Source organism: Bombina bombina, chromosome 1, assembly GCF_027579735.1.
Source record: "Bombina bombina isolate aBomBom1 chromosome 1, aBomBom1.pri, whole genome shotgun sequence".
Taxonomy (NCBI): domain Eukaryota; kingdom Metazoa; phylum Chordata; class Amphibia; order Anura; family Bombinatoridae; genus Bombina; species Bombina bombina.
This window is the reverse complement of record NC_069499.1, coordinates 1392934756-1392961653: the sequence shown is the minus strand read 5'-3', so window position 1 is coordinate 1392961653 and position 26898 is coordinate 1392934756. Positions and strand designations below refer to the sequence as shown.

The 26898-nt window shown below is 37.2% G+C and overlaps 1 protein-coding gene across 1 annotated transcript in view; it reads left to right on the top strand.

The window, feature by feature from the left end:
- IGSF9 (immunoglobulin superfamily member 9) overlaps positions 1-26898 on the top strand; it is a 217708-nt gene that overhangs the window by 34210 nt on the left and 156600 nt on the right. Inside the window, exon 3 of the mRNA XM_053719910.1 lies at positions 15722-15874. Within this exon, the coding sequence (XP_053575885.1) occupies positions 15722-15874 (153 nt within the window). The remainder of the gene's footprint in view (positions 1-15721; positions 15875-26898) is intronic.

Here is a 26898-nt window from a genome sequence, read left to right as displayed (position 1 = left end):
AGAATTCAGTTAGTATATCTGATGTATGAGTCTGCTGCATGGGTGCAGGATACGGAATCTCAATTCCAGAAGGTCTGGTACTATTGGATACTAGAGAAGAACAATAGAGCAATTGATGAAATAGGGGAGGGAGCTGCAGAAGCGAGATTAGATGGAGGTATGTCAGGAAGAGGGGCTGAGGGAGAGGGAGGACAGGTAAGCCCAGAGATGAACCACAGACCCAGACCAAGATGAGACAGTAATATTCAGATGGGATAGAGATACACTGTACAATGCTGAAATGAGGTTCTATAAGTACGATTTCTGCATTTTTTTTTTTTATTTTTTTTTCTTCGTTTATTTTTATTTTTCTCTGTTTTCACTCTGTTTTACTTAAGCTTATTTTGGCTATTGTTATTATAAAATGGTTATTGAAGTTGGAAATATTTGAAATGTATGCCCCCAGCATCCAGATGTTCCTTGTTGGGATCTTTTTATTGTTGGTGATACAAAAGAAAACTATAAGGGGAACTATATGCTAAAAACAAACGCTCACTCCAAACGGACTGTATAAACTGAAAGGTTTTAACCTTATACGAATAAAAATGTAGCAGCCTTTACGACGAGAGTCGAAACAGGTGCAGTCATAAACTTTGGGAAGTCTCAATACTGCAAAGACTTTTTCTTTTTTTTCTTTTTCTTTTGAAAAATGGGACACCATAGCGGGAGAATTTCTTATGCAATACAATAACTGTAACCTGTGTTCTGATGTTTCTTTATGCTTAATTGTCTGTACTTGCCCTGATGCTATGTTTGGAGGAGTGTGGGTAATAAAAAATATTTCATTTAAAGGGACAGTCAAGTCCAAAATACACTTTAATGATTCAGATAGGGTATGTAATTTTAAACAACTTTCCAATTTACTTTTATCACCAATTTTGCTTTGTTCTTTTGGTATTCTTAGTTGAAAGCTAAACCTAGGAGGCTCATATGCTAATTTCTTAGACCTTGAAGGCCGCCTCTAAAATAAATGCATTTTGCCCGTTTTTCACCACTAGAGGGCGTTAGTTCATGTGTTTCATATAGATAACATTGAGCTATTGCATGTGAATTTACCAAGGAGTGAGCACTGATTGCTAAAATGCAAGTTTGTCAAAAGAACTGAAATAAGGGGGCAGTCCGCAGATGCTTAGATACAAGGTAATTACAGAGGTAAAACCTGTATTATTATAACTATGTTGGTAATGCAAAAGTGGGGAATGGGTAATTAAGGGATTATCTATCTTTTAAAACAAAAAGAAATTTGGTGTTGACTGTCCCTTTAATTGTAGAAATGAAACACAGCTTTCTTTGATATGTCTACAATAGATACATTAGGAATAAATAAATAAATAATGAAGGCTAATTTGTGGAGTACCCCTTGCCAATGCCCCAAGTCCCCCCAGGCGCACATTTACCACAGGTTGAGAAACAAGGAGATAGAGTATGTAATTATAAGACACTTTTAAAATCACTTCTTTTTCTAATGTGCTTCGTTCTCTTGGTATTCCTTGTTGAAAAAGAATACGCACATATCCTACGCTAGTGGGAGGTAACTGCTGATTGGTGCCTGCATACATTGTCTTTTGTGATTGGTTAGCTAGATCAGCTAGCTACCAGTAATGCAATGATGTTACTTCAGCAAAGGATAACAAGAAAATGAAGAAAATTTGAAAATAGAAGTAAATGACAAAGTTGTTTAAAATTGTATGTAAAGTCCAAATCGTAAAATCATTTATTTTTTTTGGGGTCCCTTTAAGTACGTGAAAAACAGGTTTATGGTAGGAGCTTGGGTCAAAAATGATACTTCTCACCAGAAAGAGGTTACGGTACAGTAGTCTAAATCTAATTTTGCACCATGGAGCTAACAATTTAGTAGCTAAGTAGTACAATGAAAGACGTTGCAGAAAATATCTTACAAACTAAAGGTGCAATTGTTAACCCTTACTAGTGGTAAGCGATAATCCCCAACAAAAGAAGCTTGTACTCTATTGTTATAATCAGGAATTAACATACAACACAGAAGCTGTAAATGTGATTGAGTAGTGCACGCTCTTGGGATCATTACATATCTGATGACATCATATCTAATTTTTATGTTTCCATAAATCCCTGTACAACCTTATAAAAAAAAAAAAGGTTACATTGTAAAAATGTAATTCATATTCAGTGACATTTTATACAATCTAGAGTAAAAATATTTGTGTTTTTTTGTAAATTGTTACACAAATAAGTAATTGTGAATAAAATATGAGCAGCCTACATGTGTAGTTTTGTGTGCTGGGTTATACACATGAAACCCAATTTTTTTCTTTCATTGTTTAGAAAGATCATGCAATTTTAAACAACTTTCTAATTTGCTTAATTCTAGTGATATGCTTTGCTGAAAAGCATATCCAGATAGGCTCAGTAGCTTCTGATTGGTTGCTGCTTATAGATGCCTCATGTGATTGGCTCACCAATGTGAATTGCTATTTCTTGAACAAAGGATATCTTAAGAATTAAGCAAATTAGATAATATAAGTAAATTGGAATGTTGTTTAAAATTGTATTCTCTGTCTGAATCATAAAAGAAAACATTTGGGTTTAGTGTCCCTTTAAATAGCTGTGTTACATTGTCATGTACTGTTTCCTATCCGAATAAGGTTCTGGCATCAAGTGCAACCTATGTAGTCTGTTTATGCTGTAGACAGTGTGAGAGTTTACTGTATATTTAAACCACAAAGATTAGAAAATGTAGGACAATAATATGAGAAACTGGAGGAGAATCAACCCCACCCATAAAAGCAGTTGCTGCAAATTTGAACTGGTGTTCTCTAATAGAGATATCATTGTGTTTAAAACCATGCTGGCAATAAGAGGGTTAATTTGTCCTTGATAAACATAGGGGAGATTCCCATTGGAGCATCTTTTGAAAGTTTGAAAAATGCATCTGTCTTTTGATCCGTCCTTTTCATCTTTTCTCACCCCCCCTCGTGTCTCCCAACCCCCTGCTTTATTTATCTTTTATTCATGCAACCTCCTCCCCTCTTCTTTCTTGAGTCACCAACCCTCTCTCCCCTCTAATTTTCTCACTTTACAGACAACAAAGTACAAGATGGATGTTTTTTTCAAAGTAGGACCAGAACAATATGTCATGTTGAGATGCTGAATGATAACAGGCTACAGAAACTTTAGGGGGAAAAGTGGACTGTTAAAGGGCTAGCCAGCCAGCAGAGAGGGGATTTTACCAACCCTTTAACCCTTTAACCCTTGGTACAGTTACAAAACCTAACACTGAAAACTCTTTTTATTTTATTGTTATTTGAAACTCAAAATAGTTACAATTTATTGCAGAAATTACATGATCTAATTAATTAGAGAGTGTAAAGTTTGTATTTAACCACAGAAAATGGATTAAAGGGACATTGTAGTGAAAAAATAACAACTGCATGTATTATTAGCACTACTTACTGTGTTTAACCCCTGCAAATGGGTTAGACCCATAGATAAAGTCCCATTAATGAGCCACAGAGAGCTGCTGGTCCTGCAGCAGGAATCAGCTGATGAGCCAATTGGTAGCAGCAGTTGTCCCACCAATCACCGGCTGTGTTAAAGGGACATTGAACCCATTTTTTTTCTTTCATGATTCAGAGAGAGAATACTATTTTAAACAACTTTCTAATTTACTTCTGTTATCTAATTTGCTTCATTCTCTTGATATTCCTTCATGAAAAGCATATCTAGATAGGCTCAGTAGCTTCTGTCTGATTGGTGGCTACACATATTTGCCTCATGTGATTGGCTCACCCATGTGCATTGCTATTTCTTTAACAAAGAATATCTAAAAAATTAAGCAAATTAGATAATAGAAGTAAATTGGAATGTTATTTAAAATTGTATTCTTTATCTGAATCATGAAAGGAAATGTTTGGGTTTAATGTCCCTTTAAACTTGGGAGCTGCAATCCTTGCAACTTCAGAACTCGACTTTACCTATGTGTTTAATCCAATTGCAGGTGGTTAAACACAGTTTCATGGTGAGTACTGCAAAAATCAGATGGTCTAATTAATTAGGGCATGTCATTTTTCAACTACAAAGACCCCATTAAACACAGACTATGGTCCAATCAGAAGTCTCAAGCTGAAAATATCAGGCTGTGTGACAGAGGCTCCTGATTTTCTAATCAACTATTTTCAGGACTTTGCCTATGTGTTTAATACCTTTGCAGGGACAAAGATTTAGTAAGCTAGAAGCAATAATTCAGACTGACCAATTAGGCCATTTGAATTAAAATGTAATTTTATTTATTTTGCCTGCTTTTTCTGTGTTATTTCTCAATGCTTTGTATATCTGTCTCTAATTAGCCACAACAGAGGGGATATAATAAATTTACTCAACAGACTTTTCAAGTTGTATGTCACTGCACTGCAAAACAATGCATATTTTGCTATTACAGTCATCTAGTAAAACATTTATTTTTTATGTAGATCTTTTACAATGGCATATATATTTGTTATTATATATTATTCATACATATGTTCTTTTAAAGGCATATTAAAGTCAAAATTTAAATGTTATGATTCATATATATATATAAATGCAGTTTAATAAACTTTTCAGTTTACTTCTTTTATGAAATGTACTCCTTTCTCTCTCAAATGTACTCCTTTTTGGGCATACCCAGATACCCACATGTCCTCAGCACTACATGGCAGCAGTGCTTTTAAACAATCATATACATTGTTGAGGGTGTTTTTCACCTTAATCCAGGACAACTTCAGTATGAAGTCAAGTAGTGCTTCAGTATAAAGTCAAGTAGTAGGGGTGTGAGGTGCTTTTTCATCATAATCCCTAATCTACATCAGAGTAGCAGTAGATAACAGCATGGAAAGGGTGGCCACAAACAAGGGTTGCTATAATCAATAAATTCTGCTTCCTAAAGCTAGAGTGATGCTATTTTGATTTTCTTTTCATTGACATATTTTAAACTCGTGATCAGGTTATAGCCGCACTACGATTCAAGCAGATCACAAGAGCAGAATCAAGTGATAGAAATAATTAGTTTCAAACTAAAAGGCTATTTTGCTTGGTTAATGAAGAATGTGTTGTGCTTCCTTTTACCCGCAGAATGAAACCAATCAAATTACATGTTCTGAAGACCAAGACCTAGCCTCTCTATAAATGATGGGGACATTCAAATTGCTGCATTTACAGGGAAGAAATAAAAACAAATTGTAACGATGTTTCAAGACAAGCGTGAGAGTAAACCTTTCTGCAATTTTAATAATAATAATAATAATAAAAATAATGTGTAGGACTCCAAATATGCAAATATACATCTAAATAACACAACATTTCAGAATATTAATATTAATTCATAATATACTGGAAAAAAATCTTATCATATGGAATCTTAAAATAACAAGTAAGGCGAAGCTGAGCTCACTAGCCAAAGTCCTATTTGTAATCTATTAATAGCTGTTATGTAAAAAAAAAAAATAGATTAATCAAAATTAGGTTATAGAAATAATAAACTCAACTAAAACGTAGTGAAGATATACAACACCTAAACTGGATCAGGAAGCGTTTTTTTTTTCTTTGCTGTAACTAAGAGGGTGTTTCTCCATGTGTGTTTGTTTTTTCTCAAATAGATGTTCCTTGGCTTTTAACCAATAGAGATGGGAAATTTGTCGAAATCGGCCACTGAGCAGTTTGTTCTTAGGGAAGAGTTGTACAACCATACGGTTTTTTTTTTTTTTTAATTTCAACATTTTAAATAGTTTTAACCTAACCTTTTTCATATTTTTGTGGCAGATATGTTTGTGTTTCTTTAATAAGATGTAGCCTTTGTAGTGGGTGTAGACTAATAACATTATTATAGACGATGTAACGAAAAACCCCCCCATCTATTTTGGGCAGTATAGGTGTGTTTACCATGTAGTGTATAGAATGCACATGTTGTGAGGACTTATACATGATGTCTCTAGTCAGGATTTTGTTAGCTACTGAATTGTGGAAAATAACTGGTAAGTTTGTGTACTGTTTTCTCTAATATTACAAGTTTCTTTATGGCAGATCTGAACAGAATGTCTACCATAAGGTTTAAGGCTACACATCACCTTCCAGTAGTAAACTGTGCCCCCCCATATCCCTCCCCAATTCATTACACACAATTGGCCATCTCTTCTTAAACGTAGGTCATTCCTGTCCTCTTTGTATGTATGTGTGTTTAGGGTGTGTGTATGTAAACTTCTGGAACTTATCTTGCCTTAGAACTACTGAAGTTTGTTTGTTTTTGGAAAAATATATTTTGTTTTGCTTTTAAGAAACTTTTAAATATTTTATCACCTGAAGAAGACAAAGTCCTGTATGACCACTTGCTTGAAGATGTTTAACACCTGGTATAAATGATGTTATCAAGTTGCCAGTTTGCTGTTTTGCAGGCTCATAACCACATTCTCAGTAACCAGGAGATACGCGTTGTAGAATGCAGAAGCGTATTTGGGTTATTTATCAGAGTTCATAAATTGCAAAAAAAAGATAAATCTGTCTTCGATACCCTGAGGAGTCTAAAAAGAATAGAGAGCAAGGGCAGCTAAGTACACGCTTACAACAAACACAAACCCTATCCTCCACACAAATACCGGGTGGCCAAAATAGATGATTGAGGAAAAACAATCATGATCAGACTTTATATCACACTTATTCTCTTTCACACCTCTAAACATTTACCAGAGACTAAGTGGAATGGGGATTTAGTGCAGAGTTGTGTTAAAGGGACATTATACACTTATTTTTTTCTTTGCATAAATGTTTTGTAGATTATCTATGTATATAGCCCATAAAGTTTTTTTTTTGTAAAAAATTGGATAGTTTTGCTTATTTTTAAATAACATTGCTCTGATTTTCAGACTCCTAACCAAGCCCCAAAGTTTTATGAGAATACCGACGTATACCTCCTCTAGCTTGCTCCTGTTTGTGTAAAGGGTCTTTTCATATGCAAAAGAAGGGGGAGGGGGGTGTCTTATTTCCCAATTGCAGTGGGTGTTCCAGCTACCTTTTCAACAGAACTAAACTGAGAGCTTCTAAGTACGTTTTTAAACAGTTTTATACTGGATTTTATATCGGTATCTGTGCATCTTATTCTTTATAGTAGTGTCTATTACATGCAATTATATGAAAATGAGTGTATACTGTCTCTTAAGTTGGGGACAGAGCCATATCTACATTGTTGTGGGAGGTACTGGGTGAATAATGGATTGGTCAGGGGCGTAGTTAGAAGTTCTCAGCTAACCAGAACTTTTTTAAGGTTGTGTAGAGCTGTTGGAGGGGCAGAGGGCTACCAAATCATGACAATCCTGCAAGATGGTTGGAAACTCTATGTTCCTTCTAAGGTGTGCATTTGTGTACACGCACACTGCTTTTTAAGCTAGCGCACACAGCTTTTAATAGAGCGCACAGCACAAGAAAGAATTACAGTATTAATTTTTTTTATTGGTATTTTTTATATGACAGAGTGTTGCACTATTTAGCGGGGGAAGTTTGAAGGTGGGCAACGTAGCAAACCAGAGGCTGTCCTATAATAGTTCTCATAGCTCTTGTGCCTGCACGTCAATCTGTAATTTCTAAGGGACTGACATTCAGACTGCAGAGCTTCTCAGATGATAATGCCATAGTCTCTTAAAGGGACACTAAATCCAAAAAGTTTCTTTCATGATTCAGAAAGAGAATGCAAATTTAAAAAACAATCCTATTTACTTCTATTATTTATTTTGCTTCATTTTTTAGATATCCTTATTTGAAGAAAAAGCAATGCACATGGGTGAGCCAAACACATGAGGCTTCTAAGTGCAGCAACGAATCAGCAGCTACTGAGCCTATCTAGATATGCTTTTCAGCAAAGAATATCAAGAGAATAAAACAAATTAGATAATAGGAGTAAATTAGAAAGTTGTTTAAAATTGCATGCTCTTTCTATATCATGAACGGAAAAAAAATGGGTTTCATGTCCCTTTAATCTAATATTCTTATCGTGACCCATCCAAAGATCTTTCATGTAAATATATTTTCATGATCTTTCTGGCCCAACATGCTAAGAGTTATCATTTTACAGCCAATTGTATGTTTTCTTGTAATCAGAGTTTCAGACTAGCATGGTGGTCCTCAGATCATGCTTGGATTAGTCCACAGGAAGGTTGTCTTTGGTGTTCTTGATGATATAATACACAATATGGAAGATGCTTCCCATTTAGTTTGATGTTCTATATGTTTAGTATCTCAGTATCAGGTTGTCCACTCTCATTCACATTCTGAACGGGCAAAGCCTATGTTGTCCTGTTTGGCATTGTAGCCCACTCTGGAGCTGTGTAGACCTTTGACAGACCCACCAATGGGTTCACTTGAGCACAGCCTCCAGCATACTAAAATGGGAGCAACATGTAAGAAACATTTTCTCAATAGTGGTTGGAAACCTATGTTGCTGATAAATGTATTGAAACTCAGGGTTATTGGTTGGATACATATGTATTTTCAGATCATCTAAAAATATGGCTGCAGCATCCTATATCAAACTAAGTTCACAGTTATAGTCAATGGTTTCTGGGTTTTGTTTCTGTGTGTGTGTTTCTGTGTTTGTGTTTTATGTCTGCATTTGTGTATATTTTTGAATGTGTGTGAGTACTTCTGTCTGTGCGTTTGCATATGCGTGTTGAGTGTTTCTGTGTGAGTGTGTTTGTGTATGTGTGTTACTACTTTTTCAAGTTTAATTACACTTCATAACAGTGAGCATATGATTTAGTCAAAATCTTTGCACATACTGCTCAAAATGTTTGAAGGAACATTGCCTGTATTGTAGTAAATCAGTCTATGATTAAACGCCACTAGGGGGCTTGAAACGCGTCAGTCTAAACTATTTATGCCTCTGTATCTATAAATTTAAACTCCTTTTTGGAATAAATAACACTTTTTAATAGCTTCTAGTGCACCTTCCATTTTTTTGTGCCTATATAGTTTGTATACATCATTGCGTGTAACTCCTGCAAATATATGTTCGCTTTGACCTCAGATCAGGCCTATGTAGCCATTATCAGCCCTGAGCTGACACCAGATACAGGGCCAGATTAGAAGTGGTGCGCTTTGTATTACAAGTTAAAAGCTAACTCGCGCTAACTTCAGGACTTTGGATATCATGACCGTGCTAACCTGACACGCCTTAGACCAACTACACTAACCTGAAGGTAATTATAAATATTTTACATTCCAATGTTCTTGACATCCATCTTCCCCTTGATCACATTCCAGAGTTTTTCAATGCGGTTCAGGTCTGGAGATTGGGCTGGCCATGACAGGGTCTTGATCTGGTTGTCTTGCATCCACACCTTGATTGATCTGAATGTGTGGCATGGAGCATTATCCTGCTGGAATAAAAATCCTTAGAGTTGGGGAACATTGTCAGAGCAGAAGGAAGCAAGTTTTGTTCCAGGATGACCGTGTACGTGACTTTATTCATGTGTCCTTCACAAAAGATAAATCTGTCCGATTCTAGTCTTGCTGAAGCCTCCCAGAGCATTACGATCCTCCACCAAATTTCACAGTGGGTGTGAGACACTGTGGCTTGTAGGCTTTTACCGGTCTCCGTCTAACCCTTAGATGACCAGGTGTTGGCAAAGCTGAAAAGTGGACCCATCAAAGAAGATGACCTGGAATCAGTCTGATTTATCTTTGTGTATTATATATTTTAGACTTGTATATGTATTTATATATACAAAATAGCCTTTTCAATATAAATACCTTGTCATATACCATATACCTTTTTAACCCTTATAACTTTTTTTTATTTGTAAGATTTATATGAATATTTTGTTTATTAGCTAGTGTATCTATGAGTGTAACACCTTATTATAATGTATTTATGTTGTGTTTGGTGCAACTTTTTTTTAGCTCCTAACCTTTTATGCGAGGAATTCTGTTACGCTAACCCAACGAGCGCGATCACATTTACTTTTAACTTCTAATATCAGCGCAAGTTGGCGCGATATATTCAATATATTTTTTAACAAATATTTTCTGGCTACTCAATATTCTTGTTTGTGTTTAAGTTTATTATAAATTTATCAACTTGTTCCCTATCTTAGATTTTTTTTATTTTTTTTTATTTTATTATTTAACTAGAAACAAACTAACTTTCTTTAGATTCCCCCCTTTCACACACTTTTATTTTTTATTGTATTATAAGAAGTGCCACCAGATTATCCTGTGACATCTGTCTTTCTGTTTAATGTCATCTAACATTTCACTGTAAGATTCATTTATCTTTTTGTTCCTATCATAACCCAGTAGTTGGAAGGATTTGCGCTGCAAACTGTAGCATTTGAATTCTCCTGCTTAATACAGAATGTCAGGGGCTGTTCAGCACAATTCAACCAATTAGATCTCCCCCACCTTTTTTCCCAGAAGGCTCTGTTTTGTGATCATTTGAAAGCTGGTTGCTAAGCAGATAGTCTTACTGGTTGCTTAGACAACAGTTATGTTACAGAAAATAAAATCATGAATGAAGTTAATAGAGATGTATTTTAAATCAGAGGAGGCAGCATGCATTTTATACACAGCATTTAACCCCTTAAGGACCAGCGACGTACCCTGTATGTCGCTGGCCTTTTTTTGGGACTTGATTGTTTTATAGCACGGTCTTGCCACCAGCGTTGAGACTGCTCTATTCCACAAAGCCTGCTGGAGGAAGGGTATTAATAGCGTCTTCTTGCTAGACTTGTGCTATTATGTCCTGAAAAAACCCTTAATGACCAGTGACATACAGGGTACATTGTGGTCATTAAGGGGTTAAAAGTCTCCTGCTGGAAATGTACATATAGACCAAGTCCAAAATGTCTAACACGTTTGATATCAAGTTTACTGTAAACATTTCTGCAAACTGTGGGATAATGGATCAATATTTTTAATATATGTTCCTTTTCTTATAAACTCTGAGTCTGATATAGCAATGTTAAACTGTTATATTCACAAACAGAAAAAAAGCAAAAGTTAAAAATCTTAATATGAACCTGAATGGTGTCATAAAACACAATTTTTAGCCCAGCTGTCCTGTAGATGACTTTCATGTACGGTGATCTACAACAGTTGACTACTCTTGGAAGGTCCCTCTACCTATTTGCTTCTTATGAATGTAGCCTGTGCATATTATACCTATGTTTATAGCATTGCAGATTCTGTAGGAGTTTTACAAATAAATGAGAATAATAATATCCTCAATATTCTTGCTGGCTCCCGATTTTGAAATAAATTTATCCAACCCATGACTGACATCAAAGAATATCTTATAAACGGTGAAAATGTATTGGGTTCATTAACCCCCTTCCGTCTCCCCTGTATGTTGTCAGGAAAACTAGCTGTGAATATATGGAATATCATACCAATGAAAGTGATACAGGTAGAGTTGCCAGGTATCCAGTATTGTATCTTCACAAAAATACTGAACACTTAAAGGGACATAATACTCATATGCTAAATCACTTGAAACTGATGCAGTATAACTGTAAAAAGCTGACAGGAAAATATCACCTGAGCATCTCTATGTAAAAAAGGAAGATATTTTACCTCACAATCTCCTCAGCTCAGCAGAGTAAGTTCTGTGTAAAATGTTATACTCGCCTGCTCCCAGCTGCAGGTAAAAATAAAAAAAAATGAAGAAATGAACAGCAGCCAATCAGCATCAGCAGTGCTGAAGTCATGAACTCTTACTGTGATCTCATGAGATTTGACTTAACTCTCATGAGATTTCATAGTAAGCTTCCTTTAACTGATTGGTGAAATAATATGAGAGTGCACGAGGCTCATCCTTTTAGCTGTCCCAGGACAGACATACTAAAATGCTGCTTAGAAATCTTTTACACTGGGAGGTGGCTACTGAGGAACTTTTGAGGTAAAATATCTTTCTTTTTTACATAGAGATGTTCAGGAGATATTTTCTAGTCAGCTTTTTACAGCTATGCTGCATCACTTTCAAGTGTTTAAACATTTGGGTATTATGGCCCTTTAAATGTCCAGTTTTGTAAAGTCTCTGAGTGTTAGTTAAATGTAAAATGCCCCCTATGCCTCAAAACATTACAACTATGGAGCAAAAAAGAAGTGAGGGCAGTCAAGAGTAGGGATGGGCGAATGTGTAAATTTCCGAATTCGAATGTTAGAACGAAAGTTATTACTGAAATTCGAATTACAAATCTGAATGTTGATACGAATGAATATTCTTAAAAATTCTATAATTGAATGCTATTTACAGTTTTCGAATGTCACTTTCAAATTCGAATGTTTATAATTAGATCGAATGTCCACATTCGAAATTTCGAATTTAACATTCTATTTAACAAATACTATTCAGAAGTTCAATAGTTCATGTGGTAGGGAATCTAGTAAATTGATACATAATAGATACAAATATATCAATTCAAATGTTTCTATTTTGCATAACTCGAATATTACATTTAAAGAAATCATTAGAAATACTATTACAAACATATCAATTCGAAAATCGAATGTTAGAATGTTATGTAAACATTCGAAATTCAATTAGAACGAATGAATGTGTTAAAGTCAAGAGATGAAAGCACTACTGTTTACATGTATTACTGGCGATCAAAAAGGTAAAATGATTGGATTTGAATGTTGCAGGCAGACAAGGGGTATAATGACTGCTTGGCTGTGAAAAACATACATGGTGGGATCAAGAGTGTGGGCTTTTACAGGGGCATTGTGTGACCCCATTGTGACCATTCACCTACAGATTGTCCAGAATATTTGCGGAGGACAGCTGGTATCCCTAGATACAGGAATAAGGTAAAATAACAAGACGACAAATAAACAACATGACTGATGAAGCTACTGTAAAAGGACATAAAATGGTTAAGTGAGAGCATGCAATTATACAAGGCTTTTCCCTTTACTTCTACTATAAAAATTAATTTCTTCTCTTGGTATCCTTGTTGAAAAACATACCTAGTTATGCTCATAAGGAACAATTAACTACTGGTAACTAGCTGGTGATTGTGGGATACGCACATATGCCTCTTGCCTTTGGCTAAACAGATGTGTTTAGCTATGTCCTAGTAGAGCATTACTGCTCTGGAGCTGACTTCATATATATGTTTAAAGTGATGTTAAACTTTCCCCTTCATCAGTTGTAATGAAGATGTGCTTTAACTTACTTTTTAATGTAGCTCTGAAATTTAAATACACAAGCTCTGACCATCCACTTCAAAAGTTTTTTTTTTGGTGAGTGCCATATGGCTAGAGCGCTGATTGGACAACTGTATAGCGCATCTTCATTACAACTGATGAATAAAATCCATCTAAAATACTGCTAACATTCCAGATTTTGTTTATACAAAGGGGAAAGTTACCATCGCTTTAACCCTTTAAAAGGGGTTAAACACACAGTTATGTGCAAACTACAGTGCAATAATAAGTTTTACTTATAACTATATCGTTTTCTCTTATTTTACTTATGAATATATATTTTAAATGAATATATATTGTAAAGTGTATTTAAGCCAACTTCTAAATTTCATAAACTGTAGCATTTGGTCCTTAGCTTTGATTAAAAAAAAAAAAAAAAAAAAGCTGTATGTGTCAAGTGACACAGGCCCTTGACCATCTCTCTTATCTGCTTCTGCGTATGGACGATTAGTAGGATTTCCACAATACCCCAGGTGACCTCTGCACGTGCTCATCATGGTTTAAATACAGATTTAACTCCTTTGATGCCAAAGTGTTAATGCAGGATGAGACAACCCTTCTCTAATCTCAGCTTCAATAGGTTCGTAAATTGAAGTGCTCTACTTCGTCTGATATTTTTCTATGACTTTTTAATAGCATTTTTGGGGTTAAAGGTCCAGCAGGAAAAAGGTTCTTGGATGTTTGTTCACAAATGTTAGAAGTCACTAATTCTCCATGGTTAGTAAGTCAATGTGTGCTTGTGTGTGTCTATTCATGGCTTATCCTGTAGTAAAACACTCCCGGGTTTTAGCCAATTGAAATTTGGCTAATGTCGTTCTGATCGGATCAGTCGGACTGCTAATAGTACCAGGCAATTAAGGAGATTGCATCTGCTTCTCCAGAGGTCTTATCTCCCTATCTCATCTCTTCCTCCTCCCATTGTAGTGAAAAAGTCAGCAGGAATAATCAAATGGGGCACAGGACAGCTCTCTTCTTCCACCTTCTAATGCACAAATAAAATGCTCTAATCCATCAGATTATTTTATATCAACATATGTCCCTTGCAAACTATGTGTTAAACTCTTAAAGGGCCGTTAAACACTTTTAGATGGTAATATAAAATGGTAAATCATATATATATATATATATATATATATATATATATACTTTCATTATTTATTTTTTTCCTTTAATTCCATTCTAAAATTGTGAGCATTTCAATTCCTGATAGAAATGGAATTGAAGACCACTGTTATATTCCACACAGCGATTGGCTGCACAGTCTAGTGACCTATTTATAAGTGTCAGTTATTGGCTGCAGCAAAGAAAGTAACCTAAGTTACAACATGGCAGCTCCTATTGTTTTATAGACATTACAACTTTACAATTATTTTCTCACTATTTAAGCAACTAATACAACTTTAAAAAATACGTCTTCATGTTAATCTCTGACTATTCTTGAATGCATAATTCTAGCTATCATTTATTTAGTGTTTATTGTCCCTTTAAACAGCTAAACTCCAACTTGGAGCCACAATACTTTGCGGCTCCTTTGTATGACACAGCTGATGAGCCAATGAAGAAGGCATACACAGGTAGCTACCATTCACTTACCGTATCCTGCTGAGGAGCTGCAATTGTATATAAGGGACACTTACGCTAAAATTAAAATGCTCTGACAAATTAGAGCATTTTATGTTTGCATAAGAATGTCCCTTTAAAAGTTTAACCTCTTGGCTGCCAAAGAAGATGGTACTGCATTGGAATTAATATTATTATTTAACACCTGATCATTACAACCACACATCAAGCAAAACACTAATATAACACTAAGCAGCTGTACTGGATGTATCATGCTTTTGATGTGATTCCCACATTCCCTTTCCACCATTTTCCATTGGAATTCCTCTCTCCATTAATCCTTTGTAAGGCTGCTGTCATCCTCCTACCATTTGTTTATTTGTTTCGCTGTCTCCTATATCAGTCATGACATGGAATTATAGAGCAATCAGCCTAATCAACCTTTAACCTTATGACCCCATTTCCCCCTATTTTTTCCTTTGTGTTTTGACTTGGGATCACAGTACTGTTTTGTGATAAAGCAAATGGTATCATCATCTCCAGGGAGTTCACCCTTCATAGCTTTGTGATCTTACCATTAAAATACTATAGATAGACCCAAACTACAATAAGACTTTCTCTGCAAGGAGTATGGTGGTTTAAAATGTGGGGGAAACAAAGAATCATGGTTTAGAAAGTCCAGTTTTTTTTTTTTGGTATGTCTAAAAGGAAGACATTTGAAAATGGAATGGTATAAAATTGTCCCTGTTTACTAATAGGAATGAATTCAGCTGTATGAAACCGCTAATGAGCACTAATCTACATTTGATGTATGTACTTTAGATTTATGTTAGTATGACATAGAAATAAATAATTCCTTAAATATGATTGTGTTCTACATTTGACATAAATAATTGTAAATTTGTATATTTTGAAGGACGCACCAAGATTGAAGAAGGCGCTTCTCTCCGTATAGACTCTCTGAGGCCTGAGGACCAAGGCTGGTATGAATGTAGAGTGTTGTTTCTGGACCGTCACCACGCGGACGAAGATTTCCAAAACGGGACCTGGATCCACCTCACTGTGAACTGTAAGTTACCTCTTAGATCCCCATTCTATCCCCTGCTATAATTTGACACTCAGGCCACCCTTCCACTCCGTTCAGTGTAAAACCTCATTTATAGGGACATGATACCCAAATGTTGAAACACTTGAAAGTGATGCTGGATAGCTGTAAAAAGCTGACTATAAAATGTCACCTGAACATCTTTTTGTAAAATAGGAAGATATTTACCTAAAAATGTCCTAAATATTTGCACCCCACTGTAAAGCGACTTTAAGCAGCTAATCAGAATGCTAGTCACAGGACTTGAAAGGGAGTGTGCATCTAGCATGTGCAGGCATGGTCATGTTATTTTCCTATTTAGTTTAAGGAAGTTTACTATGAAATCTCACAAGATTTCAGTGAAATCTCATTAGATCACAGCAAAGCAATGCATGACCTCAGCACTGCTGATGATGATTGGCTATTGTTTTTTTTGTTTTGTTTTCTAACTTGCAGCTGGGCAGCAGTACAACTGTTCACAGAGCACTTACTCTGGTGAGCTGAAGAAATTGTGAGGCAAAATATCTTCCCTTTTTACATATAGATGTTCAGGTGATATAAGCTTTTTACAGTTATGCTGCATCAATTTCAAGTGATTTAGCATATGAGTATTATGTCCCTTTAACGTTAGTGGGACAGTAAATGAAAACTTTTTTTTTTTGCCCTAAATGCTCAAAGCTGATTGATGTGTTTGTTTCATGCACAGTACATGGAACATACTTACCAATCGGGCTGGAGTTAGGGTTGCCAGATGTCCAGTATTCAACTAGGCACTTGTACTGTATGTCTATTTTTTTAGTCCTCTGAGTGGCAGCTATGCATTACCAGCATGGCCCAGAAAGAAGTGACTCACATGCACTTCTCTGTGTTACTGGCAGGCCAGATGGGTAAAAAAGAAATCACTTATGTGTTACTAGCAACCATGGGGTGTTACAATGTCCCTGTGTGAGTGTTACAAGTAGTCACTAGGGTAACATTTCTGCTCTGTTTGTGCTACTGACAGTCAAGGGAGGGTCGTACTACTGCTGTGTGCGTGTTACTGACAGGCAAGGGAGGGTCGTACCACTGCTGTGTGTGTGTTACTGACAGTTGTGGAAGGGCCGTACCCCAGTCAAGGGAGGGTCGTACCACTACTCTGTCCATGTTACTGACAGTCGTGGGTGGGTTGTACCACTGCTGTGAGCGTGTTAATGACAGTCAAGGGAGGGTTGTACAACTGCTGTGTCTGTGTTACTGACAGTCATAGGAGGGTTGTACCACTGCTGTGAGCATGTTACTGACTGGTACGACCCTCCCTTGACTGTCAGTAACATGCTCACAGCAGTGGTACAACCCTCCCATGACTGTCAGTAACACAGACACAGCAGTGGTACAACCCTCCCTTGACTGTCATTAACACGCACACAGCAGTGATACAACCCTCCCACGACTGTCAGTAACATTCACACATGAGTGGTACGACCCTCCCTTGACTGTCAGTAACATGCACACATGAGCGGTACGACCTTCCCACAACTGTCAGTAACACGCACACAGCAGTGGTCCAACCCTCCCTTGACTGTCAGTAACACACTCACAGCAGTGATACAACCCTCCCACGACTGTCAGTAACACAGACACAGCAGTGGTACAACCCTCCCACAACTGTCAGTAACACGCTCACAGCAGTGGTACAACCCTCCCACAACTGTCAGTAACACAGGCACAATAGTGGTACAACCCTCCCACGACTGTCAGTAACATGCACACAGTAGTGGTACGACCCTTCCATGACTGTCGTGGGAGGGTTGTACCACTGTTGTGTCTGTGTTACTGACAATTGTGGGAGGGTTGTACCACTGCTGTGAGCGTGTTACTGACAGTTGTGGGAGGGTTGTACCACTGCTGTGTCTGTGTTACTGACAGTCGTGGGAGGGTTGTATCACTGCTGTGAGCGTGTTACTGACAGTTAAGGGAGGGTTGTATCACTGCTGTGTGCGTGTTACTGACAGTTGTGGGAGGGTCGTACCTCTCATGTGTGCATGTTACTGACAGTCGTGGGAGGGTTGTATCACTGCTGTGTGCGTGTTACTGACAGTCAAGGGAGGGTCGTACCACTGCTGTGTGCGTGTTACTGACAGTCGTGGGAGGGTTGTACCACTGCTTTGAACGTGTTACTGACAGTCAAGGGAGGGTCGTATCACTGCTGCGTGCATGTTAATGACAGTCAAGGGAGGGTTGTACCACTGCTGTGTCTGTGTTACTGACAGTCGTGGGAGGGTTGTACCACTGCTTTGAACGTGTTATTGACAGTCAAGGGAGTTGTACCACTGCTGTGTCCGTGTTGTGGGAGGGTTGTACCACTGCTGCGTGTGTGTTACTGGCAATCATGGGAGGTTTGTACCATTGATGTGTGTGTTACTGGCAGAGGCAGTCAAAAAGGTAATTCATTTGCATGTGTGAGCAGCCAAGGGGATACACTGCTCAACTGTGATATATATATATATATATATATATATTTTATTTTTTTATTTTTTTTAAAGGGACCAAGGGTAAAGCCCAAGGTAGATGTTTAAGATGAAGCGATTGTGTAGCTCCCCATCTAATATCTGTGCTTAGTAACCTACAGGTTGTCCAGTATATTTGCTCAGGACAGCTGGCATCCCTAGTTGGAGTAAACAGAGTATTTTATGAAAATAAAAAACAAGGCTAAAATGGTTGTCTTTTTAACATGTGGCAGCTTATTCACAGAAGCATTTTGGGCATGTGCAGCCCAGCACACTGCTTACATTGTATCTCCTTTTAATAAAACAAATGGGATCGGCTCCATTTCCATTTTTAGTCCCAAAATACCCAATTTAAAAAAGTATATTTCAGTTTTACACTTCAGTGCGTGATCTTATAGTCAGACTGAAGCGTTATGAACCTGAGTATGTTGGCCTAAGGCTTCTGAACCAATAAATATAAGTTACACAAAGGGCTGTTTATACTATGTAACATTTTGCAATTTAAAAAGACAAGAAATGTTAACTAGCAAATTGTTAGTAAATAGTTTGGCTGTGACGGTGACCTTGTGTATCTTGTAGACACACAGCCATCCATAACAGAATGTGGTGCTCACAGGTCATCTAGGGGTTAACATAACTGCTGCTTTGAAGTAAGGGTTCAGACCATACAGATTATGGTACTTGTGATCCCCCTCTGCTGATAGACACACTGAGCCGGACTAACCTAATCAAGGAGGCCACATGGGCACAGGAATGGTGCCTCCTCTACAAATGGTCTAATCCTCACAGCGGCAGCTCAAGGACCTTACTAAAGAGTGCAGAGGGGGCGTTCTGGACTTCCTGCCCCATAATTTAGCCTGCCTGAGCCTTGTTTTGTGCTCTTTCAGACCCCCTGCTTGTTGCCTTTTGTCACAGAAAGTGCCCTGGGACTCAAAGTGTGATAGAAAATGAAAGTGACCTCCCATCTTAGAACCATGAAGCCAGAAACCTAAACTGCATGACAATAATAAAAAATATGCTCATGCTAATTAGATCAGAATGGAATCCCAGCTGACCCTTGACCACACTGGCTTTTCCTTTCAACAACGACCCCTTTCCTGCTGACATTTTTAACCACTAGATTTCTTAAAAAAGGGATAACCCCCCCCCCCTATAACTCAAAAAGAGTTATGCATAATTAAATGAAAAAACAAACAAACAATGCACTTCATGCAATCTTCTTTTCCTAGACATAATATAAATATTGTAAAGAGGCTTTTAAAAGAGTTTTTACTTGGACTGTACAACAATTTATATTTTGCTACCAAAATAAAAGTTTGAAACATTTTTAAAGCATTGATTTGTATGCAGATCTTTTACAAAGCAGTGCTTACTTGTTGCAGCAGTATCAGTCTGTCTGTCTGTCTATTTTGGGGACATGAAACCCAAATCTTTTCTTTAAGGATTTAGAAAGACCATGCGATTTTAAACTACTTTCTTATTTACTTCTTTTATCTAATTTGCTTCATTCTCTAATTTGCTTCATTCTCTTGATATCCTTTGTTGAAAAGCATATCTAGATAGGCTCAGTAGCTGCACATAAATGCCTCGTGTGATTGGCTCATGCATGTGCTTTTCTATTTCTTTAACAAAGGCTATCTAAAGAATGAAGCAAATTAGATAATAGATGTAAATTTAAATGTTGTTTACATTTGTATTCTCTCTGAATCATGAAAGAAAAAGACTCTGTAGGAGTTGATGCCCTGTTGCTTTTAATTAAACACAATCTGTTAATTGGAAAGATTGCACAACATAAGCACATGGATTCATTGTGAATTGGAAGTGTTAATTTGTTTAGGAATATTTCTCACATTGACTAATATAAAACAAACAAAAAAAAAACACCTGTAGAGCTGCAGTGGTGAACTTGATATGGTAAATAGACTGTGCTGAGCCAGAGAGGCTAGAAACTCACGGCTAGATTATGAGTCTTGCGTTAGCCTTAAAAAGCAGCGTTGAGAGGTCCCAACGCTGCTTTTTAACGCCTGCTGGTATTACGAGTCTTGAAATGACAGGCTCACCGCTCACTTTTTTGGTCAGACTCGAAAATACTGCAAATCCACTTTTGTCAATTGCGTATATTTTCAATGGGACTTGCATAGCGCCGGTATTACGAGTCTTCCAAAAAGTGAGCGGTACAGCCTCTCCTGTCAAGACTGGTACCGCATTTTTAAAGTCAGTAGTTAAGAGTTTTATGGGCTAACGCCGTAGCATAAAACTCTTAACTAAAGTGCTAAAATGTACGCTAACACCCATAAACTACCTATTAACCCCTAAACCGAGGCCCCCTTACATCGCAAACAATAATAAAACATTTTTTAACCCCTAATCTGCCGAACCGGATATCGACGCCACTATAATAAATATATTAACCCCTAAACCGCCACACTCCCGCATCGCAAACACTAGTTAAATATTATTAACCCCTTATCTGCCGTCCCTAACATCGCCGACACCTACCTACATTTATTAACCCTTAATCTGTCGCCCCCAACGTCGCCGCCACTATATTAAAGTTATTAACCCCTAAATCTAAGTCTAACCCTAACCCTAACACCCCCCTAACTTAAATATAATTTAAACAAATATAAATAAAATAACTATCATTAACTAAATTATTCATATTTAAAACTAAATATTTACCTATAAAATAAACCCTTAGCTAGCTACAATATAACTAATAGTTACATTGTATCTAGCTTAGGATTTATTTTTATTTTACAGGCAACTTTGTATTTATTTTAACTAGGTAGAATAGTTATTAAATAGTTAGTTATTAACTATTTAATAGCTACCTAGTTAAAATAAAGACAAATTTACCTGTAATTTAACTAAGTTACAATTACACCTAACACTACACTATAATTAAATTAATTCACTAAATTAACTACAATTAAATACAATTAAATACAATTATCTAAAGTACGAAAACCCCCCACTAAATTACAGAAAATAATAAAATAATTACAAGTTTTTTAAACTAATTACACCTAATCTAATCCCCCTAACAAAATAAAAAAGCCCCCCAAAATAATAAAAAGCCCTACCCTATACTAAATTACAAATAGGGCCTTTTGTGGGGCATTGCCCCAAAGTAATCGGCTCTTTTACCTGTAAAAAAAAAAAAGTACAATACCCCCCCAACATTAAAACCCACCACCCACACACCCAACCCTACTCTAAAACCCACCCAATCCCCCCTTAATAAAACCTAACACTAACCCCTTGAAGATCACCTTACCTTGAGAAGTCTTCACCCAACTGGGCCGAAGTCCTCAACGAAGCCGGGCGAAGTTTTCCTCCAGACGGGCAGAAGTCTTCATCCAAGCCGGCCAGAAGAGGTCCTCCAGATGGCAGAAGACTAAATTCTGATTGGAACAGCCAATAGAATGCAACCTCAATCCTATTGGCTGTTCCAATCAGCCAATAGGATTGAATTTTTTCTACCTTAATTCCGATTGGCTGATAGAATTCTATCAGCCAATCGGAATTGAAGGGACACCATCTCGGATGACGTCATTTAAAGGAACCTTCATTCAGTCGTCGGATGAAGAACGAAGAGGATGCTCCGCGTCGGATGTCTTGAAGATGGACCCGCTCCGCGCCGGATGGATGAAGATAGAAGATGCCAAATGGATGAAGACTTCTGCCCGTCTGGAGGACCTCTTCTGGCCGGCTTGGATGAAGACTTCTGCCGTCTGGAGGACCACTTCGCCTGGCTTTGTTGAGGACTCCGGCCCGGTTGGGTGAAGACTTCTCAAGGTAGGGTGATCTTCAAGGGGTTAGTGTTAGGTTTTATTAAGGGGGGATTGGGTGGTTTTTAGAGTAGGATTGGGTGTGTGGGTTTTAATGTTGGGGGGGGTATTGTATTTTTTTTTACAGGTAAAAGAGCTGATTACTTTGGGACAATGCCCCGCAAAAGGCCTTTTTAAGGGCTATTTGGAATTTAGTATAGGGTAGGGCTTTTTATTATTTTGGGGGGCTTTTTTATTTTATTAGGGTGATTAGATTAGATGTAATAAATTTAAAAAACTTTTTAATTATTTTATTATTTTTTGTAATTTAGTGTTTGTTCATTTTCGTACTTTAGATAATTGTATTTAATTGTAGTTAATTTAGTGAATTAATTTAATTGTAGTGTAGTGTTAGATGTAATTGTAACTTAGGTTAGGTTTTATTTTACAGGTAAATTTGTATTTATTTTAACTAGGTAGCTATTAAATAGTTTAATAACTATTTAATAACTATTGCACCTAGTTAAAATAAATACAAAGTTGCCTGTAAAATAAAAATAAACCCTAAGCTAGATACAATGTAACTATTAGTTATATTGTAGCTAGCTTAGGGTTTATTTTATAGGTATTTAGTTTTAAATAGGAATAATTTAGTTAATTGTAGTAATTTTATTTAGATTGATTTAAATAATATTTAAGTTAGGGGGGTGAAGGGTTAGGGTTAGATTTAGGATTAGGGGTTAATAACTTTAATATAGTGGCAGCGACGTTGGGGCGGCAGATTAGGGGTTAATAAGTGTAGGTAGGTTGCGGCGACATTGGGGGTGGCAGATTAGGGGTTAATAAATATAATGTAGGTGTCGGCGATGTTGGGGGCAGCAGATTAGGGGTTAATACATATAATGTAAGTGGCGGCGGTGTCCGGAGCGGAAGATTAGGGGTTAATAATGTAATGCAGGTGTCAGCGATGTCGGGGCGGCAGATTAGGGGTTAATAAGTGTAAGATTAGGGGTGTTTAAACTCGGGGTTTGTGTTAGGTGTAGACATAAATGTATTTTCCTCATAGGAATCCATGGGGCTGCATTAGAAGCTGAACGCTGCTTTTTTGCAGGTGTTTTTTTTCCAGCTGGCTCACCCCCATTGATTCCTATGGGGAAATCGTGCACGAGCACGTTTTGCCAGCTCACCGCTAAGCAGCACTGGTATTGAGGTGAGATGTGGAGCAAAATTTTGCTCTCCGCTCACTTTTCTGCGGCTAACGCCGGTTTTGTAAAAACCTGTAATACCAGCGTTGTCTGTAGGTGAGCGGTGAGGGAAAACTGATCGTTAGCACCGCACACCATTACCGACAAAACTCGTAATCTAGCCGTCAGTGTTTTTATTTAACCCTTTGCCTGACAAATGGGCTGCAGTGTATATATATATATATATATATATATATATATATATATATATATATAATGCAAAGCATCCCCTCTGAATAAATTAAAGAGACAAAGAAGTTTTGTATTAAAGGGACATTAGTTCCTTAACAAAGGGGGCAGTGGCTGTGAGTGTGCCTGTAGCAATATGGCCGTGATTACAGGTGGACACTGGAGACAGCTGAACCTTTAGCATTCTTCAGTGCTGTGAGGGGGGTATATTGAGAGATCAGTGCTTTTATTTTTAAAGGGACAGTAAGCGCCTTGTATTTACAGGATTTTTCTGCAGTCTTCAAACCATTTAACATTGTAGTTGAATTTGAAAATGTTTTCAATGTATTAAAACCTTGTTTGCTGCAATTGTTTTTCAATAGTGGACCCCCCTACCACTTACCTTATTTGGATGAGGCAATCCGGGCTTGTTGCTGGAGCAGACAATCTGCCGTGTGTACCCCCAGTTGTCAGAATGGGAAAACTTTTTACATTTTCAGACTTAAATTACAGGGGGTGCAAAAAAGGATACTGCAAAGTTGTTTTTCTACACGTAATTAAACATTTTACATTACTTTTAAACTGTACTGTAACACACTTTGGGATATAAAGTATAAAGTTGAAAATGGCTTGTTTAGCATTTTTTTTTACATGGAGATAGGCGCCTCCTACAAGACCTCAGGTGCAGCTGTACACTGTAGTGCATTATTGGTCAGCAAGCTAGTGCTTGGTGCATATGTAATAATCACCTGACCAGGCTCTAAGATCTGCTAAAGGAGTATTTTAACACAGTTTGTTGTGAAAGGAGCATCATTAAAATACTTTTAGGTCCTTTTTAAAGAGACATAAAGCTTTTTTATAAATACGCATATTAGTAATAAAACACTACATTGCATAAATAATATTTTCAAAGCATTTATACTGTCATTTAGTTAATATAATTTGCATTGTTTTTAATACCAGGACATATTTTCTTAAATGCCTCTTATCTTATCACTGGCTGTATCACCCAAGCCAATAAATTTAAATGAAATGTGTCCCTGGTGGCATTGATTAATTGGCAGTGAGAAATACTAAATGTTTTATTGTCAAAGTGAATGGAGCTTCAATGTCTATTTCTACCCCTTGTAAGCAATAGCATTATATATATATATATATATATATATATATATATATATATATATATATATATATATGTGTGTGTGTGTGTGTGTTTGTGTGTTATTGTACACAATGAATAATCCACTGCTTACCCAAACAGTGGAAAAGACATAAAGACAACGCTAAATAGTATTACAATTTAATCGATTTATATATTATATAATAAAACATTAAGAATAATGATACTTGCACTTAAAGTAGAGCAGTGAACAGGAAACCCGCAAACGGCTGGCTGATACACACACTTCACTACGTGTTTAAAGGTCACGCCTCTTCGTCAGGCAATGTTATGGGTATAGGCAGATATTGGGTAATCCTAGGACATTACCCAAGCGGCTGTGGGTAAAGCCCGATGTATGATCATAAATCCCCTCAGAGTGCTGAGTCACTGCATCAAACAAATATAGCAAGCACTTTAATTCCCCCATCTTCACTATCTTTTTCTCTTGTTAAGTGTGTTCAGTCCATGGGTCATCCATTACTTATGGGATATATTCTCCTCCCCAACAGGAAGTTGCAAGAGGATCACCCAAGCAGAGCTGCTATATAGCTCCTCCCCTCACATGTCATATCCAGTCATTCTCTTGCAAGTCTCAACATAGGAGGTCCGCGAGAGGAGTGGTGTTTTATACTTAATTTATTTCTTCAATCAAAAGTTTGTTATTTTTAAATGGCACCGGAGTGTGCTGTTTTTCTCTCAGGCAGTATTTAGAAGTAGAATCTGCCTGCGTTTTCAATGATCTTAGCAGACGTAACTAAGATCCACTGGCTGTTCTCGCACATTCTGAGGAGTGGGGTAACTTCAGAAAAGGGAATAGCATGCGGGGTCCCCCGCAAATGAGGTATGTGCAGTAATATTTTCTAGGAATGGAATTGACTAAGAAAACACTGCTGTTACCCATATGATGTAAGTACAGCCTTTAATGCAGTAGTAGCGACTGGTATCAGGCTGATAAATGTATGCGCAGTTGAGTTATTTTCTAGGGACTAGAATTTGACTGAGAAAATACTGTTAATACTGAAATAAATGTATGAGCCTTAACTGCAGTAGAAGCGACTGGTAGCAGGTAACTTTGCATAACACTGGAAAGTTGTTTTTAAAACGTTTACTGGCATGTTATTCGTTTTGTGAGGTACTTTGGTGATAAATCTTTTTGGGCATGATTTTTTTCCATATGGCTAACTTATATTTCTGCATAGAAACTGTTGTAACAGGTCTCCCACTGTTGTAATATGAGTGGGAGGGGCCTTTTTTAGCGCCTTGTTGCGCAGTTAAAATTCTTGCACAGTCTTCCTGCTTCTTCCTCCTTGATCCAGGACGTCTCCAGAAAAGTGCGCAGGGGTCTTCAAAATTCATTTTTGAGGGAGGTAATCAGTCACAGCAGACCTGTGAAAGTGTGTTTGACTGTGATAAAAGCGTTAAATCTTAAATTGATTATCCGTTGTTGGGTATTGAGGGGTTAATCATCTGTTTGCTAGTGGGTGCAATCCTCTGCTAAATTCATACATTTACTGTTAAAATTGTTGGCTATAACTGAATTAGTTCATTGTTATTTCAACTGTGACAGTTTTTTTGTGTTTTTAAAAGCGCTGCAGCGTTTTTTTCTATTGCTTGTAAATTTATTGAAAGATTTTTTCCAAGCTTGCTAGCCTTCATTGCTAGTCTGTTTAAACATGTCTGATACAGATGAATCTGCTTGTTCATTATGTTTAAAAGCCAATGTGGAGCCCAATAGAAATATGTGTACCAATTGTATTGATGTTACTTTAAATAAAAGTCAGTCTTTACCGGCAAAGAAATTATCACCAGACAACGAGGGGGAAGTTATGCCGCCTAACTCTCCTCACGTGTCAGTACCTTCGCCTCCCGCTCAGGAGGTGCGTGAGATTGTGGCTCCAAGTACATCAAGGCCCTTACAAATCACTTTGCATGATATGGCTAATGTTATGAAAGAAGTATTATCTAATTTGCCTGAGTTAAGAGGCAAGCGCGATAGCTCTGGGTTTAGAACAGAGCGCGCCGATGACACGAGAGCCATGTCCGATACTGCGTCACAATTTGCAGAACATGAGGACGGAGAGCTTCATTCTGTGGGTGACGGATCTGATCCGGGGAGACCGGATTCAGAAATTTCAAATTTTAAATTTAAGCTTGAGAACCTCCGTGTATTGCTAGG